Raw genomic sequence first — 21,676 nt, 5'->3', positions numbered from 1 at the left:
TCTTCCTTCTACAGAGCCCGCCTCTGCTAGAGTCATGTGACTTGGGGATGTCACCTGACCTGACGTCAGTGAGCTCTACAGGATGGGCGAAGGATTTTGTTGCAGTTTTTCTGTATTCAGTTTTTTTTAATGCAGACTTTAATTGTAGACTAAGGCCTGCTGCCCACGGGCGTGACGGGCGCCGCCGCCAGTGGAATATCACAGTGGGGCCCGCCACGGCGCCCCCCAAAGACCCTAAACTCACCTCTCCGGATCCGCTGTGCGCATTCCGCCTGACAAGACGGCAACATGGGCAGTACAGTGCATGACGCATCGGCAGTGCGGGATGATGTGGTGGGCGGGGACGCTTAATCACGCAATACTTCCACTGTGCCACAGCGAAAGTATCCTACAGCGAAAGTATAGCGTGACGACTGGCTTCCATTGACTACAATGGAAGCCGGCCGCGCATATTCCCACGGCAATTAGAACATGCCGCGGTTTCTTTCACGCTGCGGAATTCCGTCGTAGAATTCCGCAGTGTGAACATTGAGCTATTAGGTTCAATAGAACCTAATAGCTGCGGCATAATGCAGCAGATTTCTGCCACGGGTGTCAGTCCTAATCTCCTGTATGTTAGAAGTCCGTAAGGCTGGGTTCACATGGGGCGGAAGTTCCGCACAGCAATTCCACCCCCGGCTCCTATCCTGGGAGTAGACAGCAAAAAATCTCGTCCACAAGCTGCGGCCAAGCCGCACGAAAACAGACATGCGGCGCAGAATTCAGTTCCGCAGCATGTCAATTCTGTCGTTTCCGCAGCGGCCTCTCTATGGGGAGAGAAAGCAGCAGCGGGATGCCACCGGCGAAACCATCGCCATAGTTGTGCGAGGGCTCATTTTCTGCGGGATGTCCTCTAGTTGCTGTTGGTGCCGTTGTGGAATGCATGCAACTTTGTGATCACTTTTTATTCCATTTTTTCTTGAAGACAGGGTGACCAAAAAAAGCGTAATTCTGGCGTACTTTATTTTTTTCTGACAACATTCACCAAGGGGGGTCAATTATGAGTTACTTTGATAGATCAGACTTCTACAGACGCAGCGATACCAGATATGTGTTTTAGTTTCATTAGATTCTTTTTTTTATAAATATGACAAAAGGTTTTTGTTTTTTTTACTTTTATTACCTTTTATTTATTTTTAATAATTAGTAGAACTTTTTTAAACTAATTTTTATAGTTTTTTTTTAGTCCCCAGAGGGGACAAGAACTTGCAATGGTGTGATCGCTGCTGCCAAAGCATTACATTATACTGTGGTCTGACAGGCACCCCAAGGGTAGGGCTTGATAGGCACTCCGCAATGATAGCCCTGGGGCCTTTCATCTCATCGCAGGGAGGGTGGAAGGGGCTGTACAGGACCCTCAAACATCAGTCAGGGCATTTAAATGGCGCTGTCATAATTAATTATGACCCATCGCAATGCTTGGCCTTCGTCCACGACCTCTCAGACCAGAGCGCCTCTTACCCTATTCCCGAGGAGAGCTTGGACGCCATTGTCCTGATCTTCGTCCTTTCTGCCATCCTCCCTAGCAAGTGAGTGACCTGTATAATGTGGAGTCATTCAAGCGTCGGGCCGCGGAGATGGATATGAATGACTGCAGCTGCAGGTTTAGCGCTGAGCTTGCAGGACTGCGACGCTGATCACCAGTTCTCCTTATGTGCTTGTACTGTGGACAAAGTCAAGGCTTTACTGCAGTCCCATAGCCCCCTCATTCAGAGCCCGTGGGTCGGACCCCCATCGGTCAGGCATTGATGAGGTCTTATTGCGATGCTCTATATAGTTCACCCATGTTGAACACTATCACTGCTTACAAACAGATCTGGATACGTTGGGGAGAAAAGTGGGAAATGAGGTGTAACACTGATAAATGTGCAATTCTGCACATGGGCAGAGGAAATAAATGTCACCGTTACACACTAAATGGGAGGCAAAATGATAAAAGAAGCATTTTGCCTCAGTTTTTTTATGCGGGCAAAAAAAGCACCAAAGGGGGGAGGTTACATTTTTTTATTAACACTATTTTCATTAATTTTTTACACTTTCTATCTGTCCTGCAATGCCTTATCACTAGCAATAGCGATCACGGGCAATGGCAAAGCAGGATGCCTGTAGCTTGCGTCCTGTTGTTATGGCAACCCATCGCTGTCCCGACGCACCCCCACTGTTACAACAGTAGGTCGGCTATCAGTAACAGCCGGCTCCCACTCCTGGACAGCGCGGGATCTCTTCTGATCTCACGCTATCCACAGACCGTAAGTCTACGTCCTTTTGCGTTAAGTACCCCTCGGCCAGGACATACACTTACACACTGTGGTGGGAAGGGTTTAATTAATGTTAGTCGGAGCTCTCCACTGAGAGACTTTACTCAGGAAAGTCTTAGGGCTCATGTCCACGGGCAAAATGTGATTTAAAATCCGCAGCGGATCTCCCGCGCGCGGATCCGCACCCCATAGGGATGCATTGACCACCCGCGGGTAGATAAATACCCGCGGATCGTCAATAAAAGGCATTTAAAAAAAAATGGAGCATGAAAAAATCTGGACCATGCTCCATTTTCGTGCGGGTCTCCCGCGGGGTCGGCTCCCGCGGGCTTCTATTGAAGCCTATGGAAGCCGTCTGGATCCGCGGGAGACCTAAAATAGGAATTTAAAGCATTTACTCACCGCAGCGGACCGCGAAGCTCTTCTCTTCCTCACGGCCGCATCTCCCTTGCTTCGGCTCGGCGGATGTGCCCGGCGCATGCGCGCGGCACGTCGACGACGTGCCGGCGATGTGCCGCCGGCGTAAGGAATTCATCCGCCGGCCGAAAATGAAGATCCGGCCGTGAGGAAGAGCAGAGTTTCGCCGCCCGCTACGGATAGGTAAATGCTTTTAAATTCTTATTTTCAGCGCTCATGTCCGCGGGGCAGGAGGGACCCGCTGCAGATTCTCCATGTAGAATCTGCAGCGGATCTGATTTTCCCCGTGGACATGAGGCCTTAGGCTGGATACCAACTTTCTGCTCTGTGCACACTTGCACTATGGCTTCTGTTTGCAGTGTTGTACTTGGTGTGCAATTTGATTGGCTGTGCAGCACCAGTTCATCAGAACATTTCTTGACGTCCTCCTCTGACCACTTCTGTGGATGAGGAAGCTCCAATAGTGAAAGAGTCGGGGTGGTTTGGTCTAATAAAGTGGCCAATTCAATGTACATGTTTTGTCCAGCAGCCTCCATGGACCTGGCTGTGGCATCACATCCTGAATAAACATGCAAGATAATGTCTAATGTTATGTTCCTACCTTGTGCTAGAAAGTCATTCTTGTATAATTCTTCAAGTTACATAGAAGAATCTAAATATATGTAATAAAGTAGCAAATGCACTTCATAAGTTAGTTAGATGGAAGCCGTGGTGAGCAGATGAAATCTGTAGACGGAGTAGCGGTATTGAAGATACAAGGGTTGCCGGGCTGTCTGCCGCGTTGTAGAGAGTTGGCGATTACAGATGTCTTAACAAACTGCAACAAACGAGCAGCTCTTTATCAACAATGCAGTCAGGAAATAAGAATGGACGGGGGTGCAGAGGGTGCTGATTAGTGTATGGTGACCACAAAGGGGTCTATTTACTAGGCGGTGGCCAAAAAGGGGGCTAATTACTGTGTGGGGCACTAAAAAGGCACATTAGGGGTAGTGGCAGGATGAGCAGAGTGTCTAGAGTCATGGCTGGAAGAAGCTTTTATAGTAGTCTGGGCCCAGACAGAGAAGAAAAGATAATTGGTTGTCAGAGATTACAGTGTATATATGTTATTTCTGTAGGTATTGGGAGTACTTCTATTTTCAGGTGACACAGTATGTGGCGCTATTGCTTTCAGAAGAGCCAAATATGTCTGGACCACAAACTCCACAAAAGCAAGAATTAGCTGGAAGAAGTCATGAAGGTCTGGAGCAGATGAAGAAGAAAAGGATTGTGCCTAGAGTATGTCACTTGTGAATTACTCAGTGTTGTTTCGTATTCTGTCTCTGACTGCATCACATCGGTATTATGATCACATGTAAAGTTCGCAGCATTCCAGCTTGTAAAACTGTAGAGCACAAAATAGTGTGCTACCATGTTAGCCGAAAAAAACTCATTAATGTTAAATACTCTTGTATAAAAAAGACAAAAGTTTGTAGAATTGATACCTGTATTGGCTAACCAGAAAAATTACATATGCTAGGGTTCGAGACTGCTTAATGGCCCTTCATCAGGCCAATAAAGAGGCCTAACACAAGAAAGCAAAAGGAGTATGAAGCCAAACAATCACTTTATTAAAGACATCCATGTAACACAAGGAGACTATATTAAATCCATGGATCCAGGGGATTAAAGTGCTTAGTGGGTCTCAGTATTAACCCCTTCCCGCCCCATGACGTAAGGGTACGTAATCGGAGCGAGGTACTTCCCGCAAAATGACGTACCCTTACGTCATAGGGATAGCGCGAGATCATAGCAACTCTCGCGCTATCCCGCAGCGGGAGCCGGCTCCCTCAGTGACAACCAGCCGGCTCTCGCGATAACATCGCAAGAGCCTGGCTGGTTGATAAGGCAACAAGACGTCAGATACCGGCGTCCTGTATTGCCATAGCCTAAGATCGCTGTAATAAGCAATCTGGAGTGCAGTGGTGAAAGTCCCTCAGAGGGACACAGATGTTGTAAAAAAAAAATAAAGATCAAAAAATAAAAATGTAAAAAATAAAAAAAAGGTAAAAAACCCTTTATACTTTTTCTTATATTAGCATTAAAAAAAAAATTGCACATATTTGGTATTGACGCGTCCGTAACAATGCGTACAATACATTGAACACGCCTTTTATCCTGCACGGCAAAAAGCGTTTAAAAAAAACGCTAAAAAACTGAGGCATCCCAAAAAACGCAATAAAAGTGTTTAAAAAAAACGTATGTACCCAAAAATTGTACCAATAAAAACTACAGCTCGTCTCACAAAAAATAAGCCCCCCAGAGAGCTCCGTCCATGGAAAAATAAAAAAGTTACAGGACTTTGAATGCAGTGAGTTTAGAAAAAAAAAAAAATTTCCAAAAAAAGGGCTTTTATTGTGGAAAAGTGGAAAAACCTAAAAAAAATATAACAATTTTGGTATCGTAACCATACCGACCCGTAGAAAAAAATGTAGTGTGTCATTTATGCTGCATAAAAAACACGCAAAAAAAACTATTGCAGAATTGATGCGTTTTCTCTCCCTACGATTATAAAAAAAATAATAAAAGTTTTACAATGTAGTCAATGTAACCAAAAATGGCACCGATAAAAACTACAGTTCGCCACGCAAAAAACAAGCCCTTATACGGCCGCGTCGACGGAAAAATAAAAAAGTTATGGCTGTTGAAAAATGGAGATGAAAAAATACCAAAAATCGTTTGGTCCTCAACGCCAAAATAGGCCGTGTCATTAAGGGGTTAATATACATGACTCAATGCAGGTCCCAGAGACTCTGAGTAGTTCATCACATTCATATATTCAAAAAATAAGGTATTTATAAATGATCAAGATACCTGCATATAATCAAACAGTACCAAAGCCATATATAAGGATAGAACCCACCAATGGAACCAAGAGGAACCCCAACGCAAGTTTCATTTCCTTTCTCGACAAACCCTCCCACACCTCCTAATATATCCCTCCAAATGATCATATGACAAGGAAATGGTGCTGGAGACAGAACAGTACATGCATCGGGAATTCACAAGCAAAAAGATAACCGATGCCCGTGTAGTGGCCCAGTACATGCTTTTCTGGCCCCCTCCATAATGTCCTACATGTATGTCTTATGCAGATGCTCTGTGCAAAACTGTCTTGTCATTCTTTTGTGTATTGCACAGCTGCAGTAAGTGAGAGGTTTAGGCCCCCTGTCCACAGGTGAGGCAGAATATCGCTAGGATATTCCACCACCTGGGAGCAGAGGAGAGAACTGTCAGTTCTCTGCGGTGAGCCTATCTGATAGGCTCACCGCGGCATGCCGCGGTTTGAGTCCCACGAGCAGAGAATCGCTATGATTCTCCGCTCGTGGCCGGATTATCGCCACGAGCAACGCAATGCACAATCGCCCATGGACAGGAGCCCTAACTGTTTGCAAAGCCTGGAGACTGTCTGTAAATGTATCAATTCATGTCCTGTCATGTGGTATGAGAGAGGTTATAAAAGTGAGTATTTAAGAGTGAGAAGAGAGTCCATGTCTTCTGGAGTCGAAGAGGTCCAGCTACATGGAGGTACCTTTAGCCCTCATGTAGTGAAGCATTGAAGAGGAGAGGTTTTCCCAGCTTGGTTGTGCATGTGAGGAGAAAGGAGTGAGCCCTACCTAAGCAGAGCGAGAGCAACCGTGAGTGCTTCTTATGGCCCAGTGAAGAAATATCACTGTCTACATGATATTTTCCTACGCGGATGTACGGATCTTGTGGATCACCGCATAGAGCTACACCCATTTTGTCTTTCACACCCAGCCATCCTGAAGTCTGGATCACTGTGTGGAGGTACTACTGTTCTAGTCTATTAATTTCCTGCACTGTCATTGTTCTCAATTGTGCCTTGCATTGTTGAAGTTTGCCAAGTAAAGTTTATTCCAGGCCCTGAACATTCCACAGTTCATTCTGGTGTGTACCGGAACGGTGGCGTCACCTGTGACAAACTCCCTGTTCCACCATCTATTGGGTATCTCTATCCTAGGGGTGTCCAGAAGAGGCCCAGCGTTGTCCTGGCCTTGGCTGCGTGCATCTGTCTGGGAGGGAGCGTGGTAAGTGCCGCCGTGACAAGCCAGCATCTTGCCCTCCCAGCTCCTCAGTGTGTGCCATGTGTCTGGGCTCACCCTACGGGATGGCTGCACCCGGCCCTCAACAGTTAAAAAATATATAACTAAATAAGCCCTAAATCAGAAAAAAAAAGTGAAGGACGGAAATTTAAATCTAGGATGATGCATCAAAGAATTTGGTGCAATAAGTGACGTATAAAATAAGAGGATAGACAGCCCATTAAGATGCACCAAAGTGCAAATGTGTAATTTAAAGAACAAGAAAAAAAATCAGGCAGTGTAAACCTTGCAAACGTGACAATGCACAAAAATTGTTATAAACAGAACCAACCCATTTCCCATATATGTGGGATAATAAAAGTGCTTCTAAGGCTAATTTCAGATAGGTGAGTGCAATATTGGATTGTGAATCAAGGAGCGATTTCCCGCTTGCCAACAGGCGATTTCCCCACTGATGTTTTCAATGGGAAACCTTGCATCACACTCGTGTGCACTTAGCACGTGGTGCAACGCTGCTGACGGCCCCATTGAAAACAATGAGTGATGCAATGCGAGGGGACGTTCAAAGATAGGGCATGCCACGATTTTTTTCCCTCACATATCATCACTGTGCAAGGCAGACAAAAATTGCTCATGTGCATGACTTCAAGCAAAAGAATGGGGTTCATATTCGTGTGTGTTGCAATGCACAAATCTCTCGCGAAAATCTGTGTGAAACCAACTTTACAGTGCACTGAGTGTAGATGTAAAAAAAGGTTGTATTGTGATCCCCTTCCCAAGAGCCTACATACATAGAGACAGGGGCACAAGACATGGAAGGAAGACGAGATCGCAATCTAAACAAAAATATAAAGTTAGTATAAAAAGCATGGAGAGAGACCAAAACCTATAAAAAAGGGACAAAACTGATGACTTCATTCAATCCCACAGGGACCATAGTCCCAAGCCTGACAATCCAACCTACATTTGACACTGTCGACCACAAACTCCTCCTTGCTATGCTTCACTCCATCAACCTAAAGGGCATTGCCCTCTCCTGGTTCTCCTCCTACCTATCCGACCGCTCCTTCAGTATCTGCTTTGCTGGCTCCACACCCCTCTTCCTCTTGCTGTTGGGGTCCCCCAGGGCTCGGTTCTCGTCCCCCTCTTCTTCTCCATCTACACAGCACCTATTGAACAAACCATCAGGAGATTTGGCTTTCAGTACCATCTTTATGCTGCCGACACCCAGTTTTACACCTCTTCCAGTGAGATCTCTGCACCTTTCCTCCAGAATGCCTCCGACTGTCTGTCCACTGTCTCTAACACTATGTCTTCTCTCTACCTAAAAAAGAACCTCTCAAAAACTGATCTCATCCTGACATCTCCATCTCAGTGTGTGGCACCATAACTCCTAGCACGCCTGCTGTCTTGGGGTTATAGTCTACTCTGATTTCTCCTTTACCCCCTACATCCACTACCTGGCCCGGACATGTCAGCTGCACCTCAAGATCATCACAAGAATCCACCCCTTTCTCACCGTGGACACACTAAAAATGCTCACTGTTGCCCTTATCCACTACTGGCTTCATTATTGCAACTCACTGCTAACCGGCCTCCCCTGCTTCAGACTCTACCCTCTCCAATCCATCCTGAATGCGGCAGCCAGGCTCATCCTCCTGTCCAGCCGCTACTCAGGCGCCTCTGCCCTGTGCCAGTCACTGCACTGGCTGCCCGTCAAATATAGAATTCAATTTAAACTCACCACCCTCATCCATGAAGCTCTCACTAGCACGGCACCACCCTACATTGCTTCCCTTATCTCAATCCACCACCCAGCCCACGCCCTTCGCTAACAAAGTCAGACTAAGCACTTCTTTAATTTGAACCTATCATTCCCACCTTGAAGACTTCTCCAGAGCAGCACCAGTCCTCTGGAATGCACCACCCCAAACCACCCGAAAGGCACCTCTTCAGGGAGGCATACCATATCTCCTACACCAAACCCCCTCTATACTCCGCCTGATAACATGCTCCCTGTCCTACTGACTGCAATCCCTTATAGCCGCAATCAACCACCTCCTGTAGTCATACGGAATCAGCCTCTATACGGCCCAATTTGACCATGTGTATAGCATCCCACTCTCCACCTCTCCATACTGTGCACATCTCCAATCCATCTACCTTCTATATCACCCCATTATCTGTAGTATGTAAGCTCGTTGGAGCAGGACCCTCACCACAACTGATTCCATCAATTGATTACTATTAGAGATGAGCGAGCGTACTCGGAAAAGCACTACTCGCTCGAGTAATTTGCTTTATCCGAGTATCGCTGTGCTCGTCCCTGAAGATTCGGGTGCCGGCACGGAGCGGGGAGCTGCAGGGGAGAGCGGGGAGGAACGGAGGGGAGATCTTTCTCTCCCTCTCTCCCGCCCGCTCTCCCCTGCTCCCCGCTGCGACTCACCTGTCAGCCGCAGTGGCACCCGAATCTTCAGGGACGAGCACAGAGATACTCGGATAAAGCAAATTACTCGAGCGAGTAGTGCTTATCCGAGTACGCTCGCTCATCTCTAATTACTATGTAACCGTGGTTTTGTTCCAGTTCCCTGTCTTGTAAGCGCTGCAGAATATGTTGGCGCTATATAAATAAAGATTATTATCCACCTGCATTCTTTCTGAGCAAGTCCCCTTCTTACATCTCTCCCCCACTAATGCCACAATTCACGGTCTCAGTATCATGGACCAAAAGCTTTTTTGGATTACAATTATGAAACATTCTAAAATATTTGGGAATGGTTTTTAGTAATGAAGTATCACCACATTGCCGTGCCGCCAAAAATAGTGTGCTACCGTGTTAGCCAGAAAAATCTCAGTAAGGTTAAAAAAACTCAAGTAAAAAAACACAAAAGCATTATAAAAGTGAGACCTTTATTAGCTAACCATTGGCTCATTTATTACAGAAAACTGACCCCTTGAAGGGAGGCTCTAGTACTTTTTTGTGCCGCCTCTAGCTTGGATACAAGATGTAATACAGATGAGCATGAAGGCTCTAGTACCCTGTTGTACCGCCGCTAGCTTGGATACAAGATGTGATAACGGGCGAGCATGGAAGTTCTAGTACCCTGTTGGGCCGCCTCTAGCTTGGATACAAGATGTGATATGGGAGGGCATTGAGGCCCTAATACCCTGTTGGGCCACCTCTATCTTGGATACAAGATGTGATATGGGTCGACATTGAGGCTCTCGCACCCTGTTGGGCTGCCTCTAGCTTGGATACAAGATGTGATACGGGTGGGCATTGAGGCTCTAATACCCTGTTGTAACGCCTCTAGCTTGGATACAAGATGTGATATGGGCGGGCATCGAGACATACAGGTTTCGTATGGTATCTTGCGGTATAGTGGTCCACATTTGCCTTAACTGAACCTCTAGATCGTGCAAACTTTTAGGCTGTCGAAGTTGGCATCCCAGATGGTCCCATACATCTTCTACTGGTGATAAATCTGGTGACTGGGCAGCCGCGGAAGTGTGACAATGTTATGGAGTCATTTCTGTGACCCCCTTGTGTATGCGACCGAGCATTATCTTGCTGGAAAATGCCTCTTAAAAAAGCTTCCATGAGAGACAACACATGTGGCTGCAAGATGTCTTGAACACATTGCCATTGTCATTTGAGCCACTACTAGGGGTGACCGACTGTCGTATGCGATGGCCGCCTCAGTCCATCACACCAGCATTGTGGACAGTGTGCCGCTCCACAGCAAAGGCAGGATTGAGGTGCTTACCCCGAGGTCTCCAGACACGAATACGGCCGTCGTCTGTGCTCAGTCTTAACCTGGATTTGTAGTTGAAGACAACGTGGTTCCACTCTGTACCAGTTCTTTTTAGTTGCTTACAAGACAACTACAAACGGAGGTCATGGTGGCTGGGTGTTAAAGTAATGGGCGCCGTAAGACCAAATGTCCTTAAGCTAAGTGCCTGGAAATGGTTCCAAAAGAAACGGGGGACTGTAAAGATGGCGCTACCTGTCTCTGGATGGCAGATAACGAAACAGAGCTGCTCATGCTTATCAGACGATCCTCTCTACTAGTGGTCTACTGGCATGTCTAGTGGTCGAAAAGCTCTACACAAGTGGAAGAAGAGGTCACTACACACAAGGAGCCTCTGAGAGCCTTTTATAGGCCAAGGGAGGAACCACTTCACAAGACCGTTGATCTAATCAGATCACAACTCTAATTATTTATATATCTGCCTGAGATGGAACTCATGCTGGATGTTAGGTTGTGCATCTGGGACCTGTTCTCTACAGGCCTCCTTGTGCATGCCTTCACAGGTTAGGGGGTAATTGAGCTGGCTGGGTGTGGTTCCTCAGGTCAGTCAATCCCCTGGATCTGGGGGTAGATATATACCCCAGCCCCACTGCAAGAGAAGCTATTTCTCCTCAGTCTTGTCTGCCTGTGTTTGTGTCATGTCAGCTTGCAGCTTGCTGTGTGTTTTGTGTCCTGTGCTGCCTGATTTTGTGCCTTGCTAGAGTAGGGACCGCAAGACACGAGGAGCCTTGATCACGGCCTTGCGGCTTAAGGTCATTGGCCAATGTACAAACTAATCCCTTGTATTTATATTCAGCAATTCTATCTGCTTTAGTGTGCAAGGTTGAGTGGTAAATGTGTTTACCATCTGCCAATTACCAGTTTGTGCATTTGGTTTGTCTGAACTTGTCCTGGTTCCGTGTACCACCTATTCTGGGAGAGCCATGGCCTAAGTTCCAGCGCGGGGCCGCCTTTATCGAGTCGATCGCTCCGCTTGTAGGTAGGGCCTAGTCATCTTCCCTTCAGCACAGGGTCAGCTTCCATATCACGGGTCCCCGCCTGGGTTTTGGGTCACGTTCGTGTGGGCCCAGTGCTTAGTTGCCCACACAAACGTAACAACTGGTGTTGCAGCAGAATAACAACTTCTTCAAGGGGTGGGATTTTTTTTGACAAAGAGTGTATCTGGAATTGCAGGAACAGTAACGATTCATAAAATAGAAGTAACACATTATTTTAACCTTATGGTAAATAAGTTTTAAAAAATCTACAATAGTTAATACATTGTTGCAGTTTTACTGTCTCATATGTTGTGACACACTGCAAAGGACACAAATGAGAATATCGCCTAAGGGCCTACATAAACCTGGAGCCAGCCCAGTTGTAGGGTGTGAACAAGGGAGGAGTTGGGATAACTAGAGTTGGTACTTACACTCCAGCGCCCAGCTGACTGTCAGCATACAAGCTGGTGGGGGGTTCCAGGAGACTGTACCGAGCTGCCCCCCTCCCCAATTCTGGGTGATAATGGTGTCCCTTATGTACAGAGGTCTGCTGCTTGTATTATGGGTCTCTTCTACAAGTTGTGGTAAGTGGACAGAAAATCTTATCAGATGTGGACTTTGATTTATAGCCCTAGAGATCTGTGTATGTCCCTGCAGCTGGTAACTGCAGAGGTAGATTGTAAGCTCTTAAGGTTAGGGGGATGTGCAGTACATTTATTGCTTCCCCTGCTTGTACAGTGCCGTGGAATATATCTACCACGCTATATATAAGGGATATTACTATCTTGTAGAACAGTGATGTGCAACTTGTGCTACTACAGGTCCCAGCATCTCATGGCATACTGGGATTTGTAGTTCCACAACCACTATAGGTGCCATGGTATGCTGGGGGTTGTTAATACATAATGGCTGGAGGTGACATGGTACTTTAACAAGTAGGGGTGTCAGTGTATACTGGGAGTTGTAGTTCCATAACTAGTAAAAGTATTATGGTATGCTGGGGGTTAATCATACACACCTGGAGATGTTACAGTATACTGGAAGTTGTAGTTCCCCAATAACTAGACGTGATGTTGGGAGTCGTAGATCCACAAGAGCTGGAGATGTTGCAGCATGCTGGGAGTTATAGTTCCCCAGTTACTAGAAGTGATGTTGGGAGTCGTAGATCCACAAACGTTGGAGATGACAAGGTATCTTGCGAGTTGTAGTTCTCCAACCACTAGATATGTCAGTGTATGCTGGGAGTTGTAGATCCACAATAGCTGGAAGTCTCACAGAATCTTAGATGTTTTTGCTTCGCATCAGCTGGATATGTCAGGGTATGCTGAGAGTTGTAGTTCTACACCGTGCCGCATAGGAGGCTGATATATGAAATGAGGCAGCTCGGATTGGTTGAAAACGTGTATATCTGGGTAAAGAATTGACTCAGAGATAGAAAGCAGAGGGTGGTAATAAATGGTTCGTACTCTGATTGGGCCACCGTGACTAGCGGGGTGCCACAGGGTTCAGTATTAGGCCCCATTCTGGTCAATATATTTATCAATGACGTGATAGAGGGGCTGCACAGTAAAATATCAATATTTGCAGATAACACAAAATTATACAATATAATTAATGCAACGGAGGACAATGTGCGGCTACAAACGGACCTGGATAAGCTGGGGGCTTGGGCAGAAAAATGGCAAATGAAGTTCAATGTTGATAAATGTAAGACTATGCACATGGGCAGGAGAAACGGATGTCACCAATATACACTGAATGGGGTACCGCTGGGGAAAAGTGATATGGAAAAAGACTTAGGGGTACTAGAGGACTGTAGACTTAACTGTAGTAACCAATGCCAGTCAGCTGCTGAAAAGGCAAATAAAGTCTTGGGGTGCATTAAAAGAGGTATAGGGGCGAGGGAAGAGAACATTATCCTCCCACTATATAAGGCACTAGTCAGGCCCCACATGGAATACTGCGCACAGTTCTGCTCACCGGTGCTAAGGAAAGATGATACAGTGCTGGAGGGGGTTCAAAGAAGAGCAACTAAATTAATACATGGAATGACAGGACTGGAATACCCAGAGGGGCATCAAAATTGGGATTATTTACCTTGGAAAAAAGACGGTTAAGGGGCGACCAAATAACTATATATAAATACATGAGGGGACAATACAAGGATCTCTCCCAAGATCTGTTTATACCCAGGGCTGCAACGGTAATGAGAGGGCATCTACTACATCTAGAAGAAAGCAGGTTTCATCACCAACACAGAAAACGGTTCTTTACTGTAAGAGCAATTAGACTGTGGAACTCTCTGCCTGAGGACGTGGTGATGGCAAAATCCATAGAGGAGTTTAAAAGGGGACTGGACGTCTTTCTGGAGCTGAAGGATATTACAGGATATAAATTTTAGGTTAATTGTTAATCCGGGTATATAGGAAGGATATTATAGGCTATAAATCTTAGGTTAATTGTTAATCCGGGTTTACAGGCAGGTAGGAACTATCAGGGGTTGATCCAGGGAACAGTCTGATTGCCATTAGGGAGTCGGGAAGGAATTTTTCTCCCAAAAGGGCTAATTGGCTTCCACCTCTTGTTTTTTTTTGCCTTCCTCTGGATAAACAACACAGAAGGATAACAGGCTGGACTGGATGGACATTGTCTTCATTCGGCCTTACATACTATGTTACTATGTTACCAGCACTAGGGGATGCTGGGAGGTAAAGATAGCTGAAAATGAACAGTTGCCACCAACAGCTGTAGAACTACATAAATCTGTGTTCACATCAGCGTTGGAGGGCCCATCTGAGCCATCGTTGTTGAGTTCCACAATAATCCTGGACAAACTAGCATAGCGTGCGTGCAAAAAAAAACGTTGCATGCCGTATTTTAGTGCGTATTATACACCCTTATAGGCTATGGGGGTTTAAAACACACAGATAATACACGTTACATACAATGCAGTGTGTAATATACAGCCCCCGTATCATCATGTGAATGAGTCATGATTGGTCTCCAGTGTTGCTGCTGTCCTTGTCACTACTGGTACGAGGTGCTACCTGCAGCCCAATCAGGTTGTACAGGTAATCTTCCAGGATGGTGCATCCATACGTGCCACTGCAAAGAGGTCTGCTGTGTCTCCAGAGCATGGAGTGGATACCAGGACACGGCCATTACATGAGAAGAGCTGGAGGCAGGGGGGTGTAGAAGAGCCTCAACCCAACATCAGGATCAGAGGAACAGGAGGAGCGTTGCCAGAGCCCTACACAATGACCTGCAGTGGACTACTACTCTGCATGTTTCTGACCGAACTGTCATACACAGACTCCATGAGGATGGCATAAGGGCCTGACGTCCTGTAGGGGGCCCTCTGCTCACAGTTCAGCACTGTGCAGCTCAATTGGCATTGACCAGAGAACACCAGAATTGACAAATTCACCGTTGGCGCCCTGATGTCTTCACAGTTTAAGGGAACACTTAAATCATACATCAGATCTCGAACAAAAGCTTCAAGTTGGAAATCATTACCAATATTTGATTTAAGTCTTCCCTTAATTTTTTTGAGCAATATATGTTTCTTGAAAACCATCATTGGAATATCGTCTGCATGCTCTTTCCAAGGTTAAATGTCAAGAAAACCAGGCTTAAAATGAGAACAACCCTTGTACATAGGCCCTAATACTGCTAACTCCCAGTTTCAGGACAAAATTCTGGACCGGAATTGGAGGTGGAGGGGAGTATATTAGCTGCAGTGCTTCTTCTCGGCCATGACTCCGATCCGCTGGTTCCCGCTATTGTTTTCGGTTGTCCTAGATGGCCGATGCAACCTTCAGACTACCTAATCTCCACAGTGCATTGGGAGTATTAGACTAAACCTGCTCTCTGATTAGCCAGAGCTGATCATGTGCTAGGGGGTCTCGGGTGCCGGGTCTCATGGTGATCAGGTTGATAAAACATCCCCTTTAATGATTTCTATGCATTTTATATCTATCGCTTGAGTGAATCTAATAGCATCTAATAAAAAGGATCACTAGTTTTGGAACTTCAAGGAAGTTTATGGAAGTCTGCAGACTGTCAATGGACCTCAGTCTACATGTCATAAAACAGTTTCTGGTCACAAGAATTTACAATTCCCCAACACCCTTGCATTAAATTCTGCAATTTATTAACCCTCTCCCTTCACTTTACGCAAGATAATAATGTCAGTATCCTATATCTGCAGACATTTCTATATGTAACATGTAATATCTGTATATTTCAGCCTCCATCTGCTCTTCACGAGGGGTAAGCTCCTGCCAGAAGTGCCTAGCTGTCAGTCCAACATGTGCTTGGTGCTCCCAAGAGGTAAGGACTTGTAGATTGTCAGCTCCTTGGGGCAAGAATATCTCTTAATTCCTTGGCGCCCCATGATGCAAATGGGAAGGGGGACATTAAGGTGAACTGACATATATTTACAGCAAATGGATGGTGTGGGCTCAGAAGCTGAACCTGTGCCATCTTAAGCAGGAGCCAGCTGTGCTGACAGCCGGAGTCCCGCTGTTGTTTATTATCTGAGCGACCATTAGATCGCAGGTTCAAGTCCCTTAGGTTGCTTTCACATGGTCGAGAAAATCATGCAAGATTTGTGCATTGCGAGACTAATATGAACCCTATTCTTTTGCATGGACCCATATACATGAGCAACTTTTTTTCGCGCATTGCGATTCAGAAAAAAAATTGCGGCATGTCCTATCTTTGGGCATTCCCTAGGAACATCTCGCCCATTGCACGGCGTGTGAGGTGCATGCGAGTGCGATGCAATGTGATGCAAGGTTTCCCATTAAAAACAGTAGGAAACACTTGCCGATCCTCCGGTGCGGCTGGAAGCCGTGCCAGACAGTCACAGCTTCCCCTAAGTGATGAGGCGTTTTTGACACAAAAATGCCTTGCATCCGCAGGGACATCGCACGTTCCCAAGAGCGATATCAGGCCGGGTTTCACGGCCTGATATTGTGCTCGCCCGTGTGAAATTGGCCATACAGGGACATTAAAAAATTGTAAAAAATAAATATAAATAGTCAAAAAAAGAAGTACTTTTCCCTTTTTTTGTTAAAAAAAAAATCTAAACATGCAGGGTACCTGAAATGGTCCCAATAAAAACTACAGTTAGGCAGCTGATTGCCAGCAGGGGATCAGCTTCTGTCTGCATTGACCTTCACAGAGAGGGGAATTACTGTGGTTATTAAGATGAGCAGAACAGCCAGCCCGCTGCAATGACCCGTCGGCACACAGCGAGTCCATAAAACATGACCTGTGGTCGGAAACAAGCCAGAGGCAGAGGTTCCAACACCGTAGGTCCAAGTAAGTATTCCACCCTTGTGAGAAACCCCCAATAAGCCAACGTTCATCTAATCTATATATCCACCTTCATCTGCAGAAAACAAAAAGTGCCAGTGACATAGAAAACTTTGTTTTCTGTGGGTGTCACTGTGTCATAGTGGTGCCGTACTTTAAGGGAACCAGTCATCAGGTCTTTCCTATGCATGTAATACTGTTGATAATACGATTGCCATATTGCTATATACTGTTGTTATACGGGCCCTGCTACCTTTACAATCCTCTTTTGAAGTTTTCCTGCGATGCATGATTAGCCGAAAAGATTCAGATTTTGGTAAGACAGTCAGATTTGCTCCGAAAAGCCGTGCCGGACATGCCCCCAGGCATATTAATTTTCTGACCTCCGATAAAATCCTGTGCAGGCGGCGCTGTGTCAAAGCATGCCCCTATTTGTGTACTAGAATCCAGCTTTACTTGCGCTCACTTCATGTGCTGCATGCGCTTTCACAGCCAAATGCTGCCAGACGGTGTCTGATGTCAGGTGACCATGCGAGTAATGGCTGTGAAAGCGCAAGTTCATTCATTACATGAAGTGTATGCAAGTAAAGGTGGATGCTAGTACACAAGCTCGGCCATCCTTTTACACAACGCCTGCGCAGGATTTCATCAGAAGACAGAAAATTACCTGTCCATCAAAACCAGGGGCCGTTCCTGGCGCGACTGTGCGGGGCAAATTGACTCTTTTCATAGAATTTTAATTCAACATTGGAAAACTTTGCAAAGGTTGTGGGGGACGTATAACAATAGTATATAGCAAAGTGGCAGTCTCATTATAAACACTATTACATGCAAAGCTTTGATTGCATTGAAAAAACCTGATGACTAGTTCCCTTTAAACTCAACTGAACCACTGGACCAGCGCCCGTGTAAGAACTTGACTTTTAGTGCACCATAGCATATTAGGTCAAGGTACAGATGGATACAGAGATATCACATTGATGATGATTAACCATTCAGTCGTTGCCGACTCTGGCTTAACCTATGGATCAACTCTCGCCATTTTTGTCTATGAAGTACAGCTTCTTTTAACTGGCAAATAGCCATGCCAGTGTCTGCCAATCACGGCAGTACACATTAATGGATGCTTATACTAGTAATCTGTATGTCTATGTGAACGGAATTGTTATTGTCATCAGTTGGTCCCCAGTGGAGATATTTTCCATCAGATGGACAAATATAACACTTACTTAGTTCTTTATGGGCCAATATTATAATCAGGTGATGAAACATATATACCAGTATATAGAGGGATACGTATGAAGAATATCCAGAATAGTTGCCCCTTTACTGAAGAGTATCTTGTTGGATTGTTACATCTATGGCTAATATTCATCTTATGACATCCGAATGACATTCCAATGTAGTCTGTGGGCCCATCCCAATGTCTTGGCTCCTTCCTGCCTTCTCACCTATATAGCTGCAGGATATCATGTTTGCAGGTCTGTAACTGCTCACAGTTGGGTAATGTATAGAGATTTTTGAGAATCTGAGAGGGTTGGTACTAGCTGGTTGCAGAGGAAATAGATATGTGTCAGCTATAAAACACTTGTGTGGAAACAATATTACAATTTCTAGAAGAATGAATTCTGAGCAGGGGCGTACCTAAAGGCTCAGGGGCCCGGGTGCAAAAGTTCAGCTCGGCCCCCCCCCCCCCTGGGCCTCCACCCCACGCTCCCCCATACCCATACCTAACTAGTGCTGATCTGTCCCTTGGCGTAATCTTTCCAAACATGACGCATTTCCTGCACATGAAAATTTGTTTGTAGCCCCGCAGGCCACTCTCACACACACCACTTTTTACCGCTATTACCACAGCGCCCCGAGTGCCGTACTAACCGCGGTACAACATTCCCATAGATTTTAATGAGCTTACTCAAATCCGTGCTCGAACATGGTGTCCCTATCGCTGTGATTTTCGAGAGCTGTCTGTTCTGTTTTTTTCCATTTTTGTGATTTTTAACACACCTCCTCACCCATCACAATGATGGGGTGCATTAAAAAGCGCTGTCACACACTGTAACCTGTGTTCGAAAACGCAGCTCAAAGTTCCGGTAAAAATGCCACGATTAGAAGTTGCGTTTTCTGATCACATGTGAGAGTGGCCTTAGGGGGGGTCATGTTTTTGTACTTTATAAAGAAAAACACATAAAAAACCTGCATGCAGTATTTAAAGACCACGCACGTTATTAAGGAGCTGCAGACACAATAAAGGAGAATACATGCAAGCTCAGCCCAGTTAAGCGGAGCATTAGTTTGCATCACCTGGTCAGGAATGATAGCTGTCAATGAATGAATGTTTGGCTGACAGCTATCTAAGGCCACTCTCACACATGCACGTTTTACCGCGATTACTGCGGTTTTGAACACCGCGGTAATCGCACTTAAAACGCTTGTATTGATTTCAATGGGGCCATGCAGACATGCGATCGATCACGGCATTTTCTAACGCCATGATTTTTGAGTGCTGTCTGCTCTATTTTACTGCATTTAGCGCACCTCATCGCCCATCACAATGATGGGATGGGCTAAATCCCGCTGTTGGAGGCAGGAACCTGCGCCCGAAAAGGAAAGTAAAATCACGGCAAAACGCTGCAATTGAAATCACTGTGTTTTGACGGCCACATGTGTGAGAGTGCCTAAGATGTATGGCTAACTTACTATCCAACCTTATCTAGGCGTCTAGCAGTACAACAGAGCTATTATTAAATCTTCTGCCTTTAATGATCATGAGATGGCTCTGCTGACTCTACCTCAATCTTTACAGCAAAGCTGACAAATGAAAATAGCCAAACATCTTAGATAAGCTGAGCTGCATGTGTTTACAATATAGTTTGGTAATAATAACCCTTTGACAGAAATCCCTAGCAGTAGTTTATCCCTCTTGAGGACAAAGGATCACGTATGTTGAAATCAACATATCTGAACCTTTTTTTCCCCTACATTTGCCATTTGGTTAAGTCAAGACACCCTCATACACATTAGAAGGTTCTTCAATCCTGCCAATATAGTCGGGTGCGGCCATCATTCATCAATAATGCCAGCAACAGATAAGACTTTCATTGGGTCATAGCTGCATGGTACCTGAACCCACTAGTGCACATTAACCTAACAGGTAATGGTACAGATGGCTGCAAAGATGGTTTGCATTAATGAATGCTTATACTAGCAATCTGTATGTCTATGAGAAGGGAATTGTCGTTGATATTGGTTGGACCCCAATGGAGATATTTTCCATAGACAAATATGACACTTGCTTGGTTCTTTTTGGGCCAGTACTAGAATCAGATGAAGCATATATACCAGTAAATAGAGGGATACATATTGCAACTTTTTGAAAAGTTATTCCTTTTACTGAAGAGTAAATAGTTGGATTGTTACATCTATGCCTAATGTTCATCTTTTCTCTTGACAATTCGAATGACATTCCAATGTAGTCTGTGGGCCCATCCCAACGTCTTGGCTCCTTCCTGCCTTCTCACCTATATGGCTGTAGGATATCTCGTTTGCAGGTCTGTACTTGCTTGCAGATGGGTGATAGATAGGGATTTCTGAGAACCTGAGAGGGTGGGTACCAGCTGCAGAGGAAATAGATATATGCCAGCTATAAAACATTCACAAACTCCTTCCATTCTAGCCTATTAACCCTTTCATGGTCAAGGGTCATTGATGTTTTTGTGTCCAGGTCACATTGATTCCCCCTAGTATAGGCATTGTGACATTTCGGGGGATTACTCACTACCCTCTACGTAAGATGGATGGCACATGAACAGCTTTATTCACTTGTTTTGTCGCAGCATTTCACATTACAGTGTATAAATATCACAACAATACAGTAGATTCACCAGAATCAATCCAAGTTGTTTATGATTTGGCTTGGGTGGGTCCTCTGGCTTATAGATATGGGTCCTGAACAGTAGACGCTCTTCCATTAAAGACAATGTATATTTTAGAAAACCCAATTTCCTAAACACTATTAGGGAATTCTTAGATAATAGATGTGGGGAGGGGGGGTCATTTGTTTAGGGTCCTCATCTCTTGGCTGATATGAAGAACAGTTATAAAGGGTGTTTCCTGTTCAAGAGGACCTATTCTGCAGACAACCCATTGATTTTAATGAGAATTGTGTAATGCTTATTCTCCCCTGTGGTGGCGCAGCAGGGAAGTTGAGCAATTACTGCTTACAGATTACAGCTGATTGCTGGCGGTCCCAGCAGGGGAACACTTTATGATTAAGTTATTGACAATATACCTTTAACTGGACATCCCCTCTAACTGAGAATTCTCTTAATAGGGATTATATCGGATAATTATAATTGGTTCTGTAAACCAGACAACCCCTGAAACAGCTCAACAGAAGAGGACAGCTTAATGACTTATATTTACTGCTGATTTAGGGCTCTTACCCACTTGCGGTATTTTAACGCTGTGATATCGCTGCGTTTTTTTAAACGCGATTGGGACTTTCTAATGTTAAAAACGCATCGCACAAAAATCGCAAAGCACAAACTTGCGATGCGTTTTTAACATTAGAAAGTTCCATTGATAATAGCGTTAAAAAAACGCAATGATATCGCAGCGTTAAAAAAAAACGCAAGTGGGTAAGAGCCCTTATATGTATTTCAATGGAAATTCTTTTCAAACTTCCCTGTTGTTGAATACAGTGGAAACAAATTCTGCATCTCAAGCAAATAAATAACTGCAGTCTTATT

General features: G+C 45.1%; 1 protein-coding gene across 1 annotated transcript in view; it reads left to right on the top strand.

The window, feature by feature from the left end:
* The first annotated feature begins 12,022 nt into the window (after positions 1-12,022).
* The window catches only part of LOC136588386 (integrin beta-3-like), a 41,216-nt gene continuing 31,562 nt past the window's right edge, over positions 12,023-21,676 (top strand). The window contains exons 1-2 of the mRNA XM_066587554.1: positions 12,023-12,187; positions 15,853-15,935. Coding sequence (XP_066443651.1) covers positions 12,127-12,187; positions 15,853-15,935 — 144 coding nt within the window. The 5' untranslated portion in view covers positions 12,023-12,126. The remainder of the gene's footprint in view (positions 12,188-15,852; positions 15,936-21,676) is intronic.

The sequence above is a fragment of the Eleutherodactylus coqui genome, chromosome 13 (assembly GCF_035609145.1).
Source record: "Eleutherodactylus coqui strain aEleCoq1 chromosome 13, aEleCoq1.hap1, whole genome shotgun sequence".
NCBI classification, from domain to species: Eukaryota; Metazoa; Chordata; class Amphibia; order Anura; family Eleutherodactylidae; genus Eleutherodactylus; species Eleutherodactylus coqui.
Note: the sequence above shows the minus strand (reverse complement) of the source record. Positions and strands in the feature narration are given on the sequence as shown.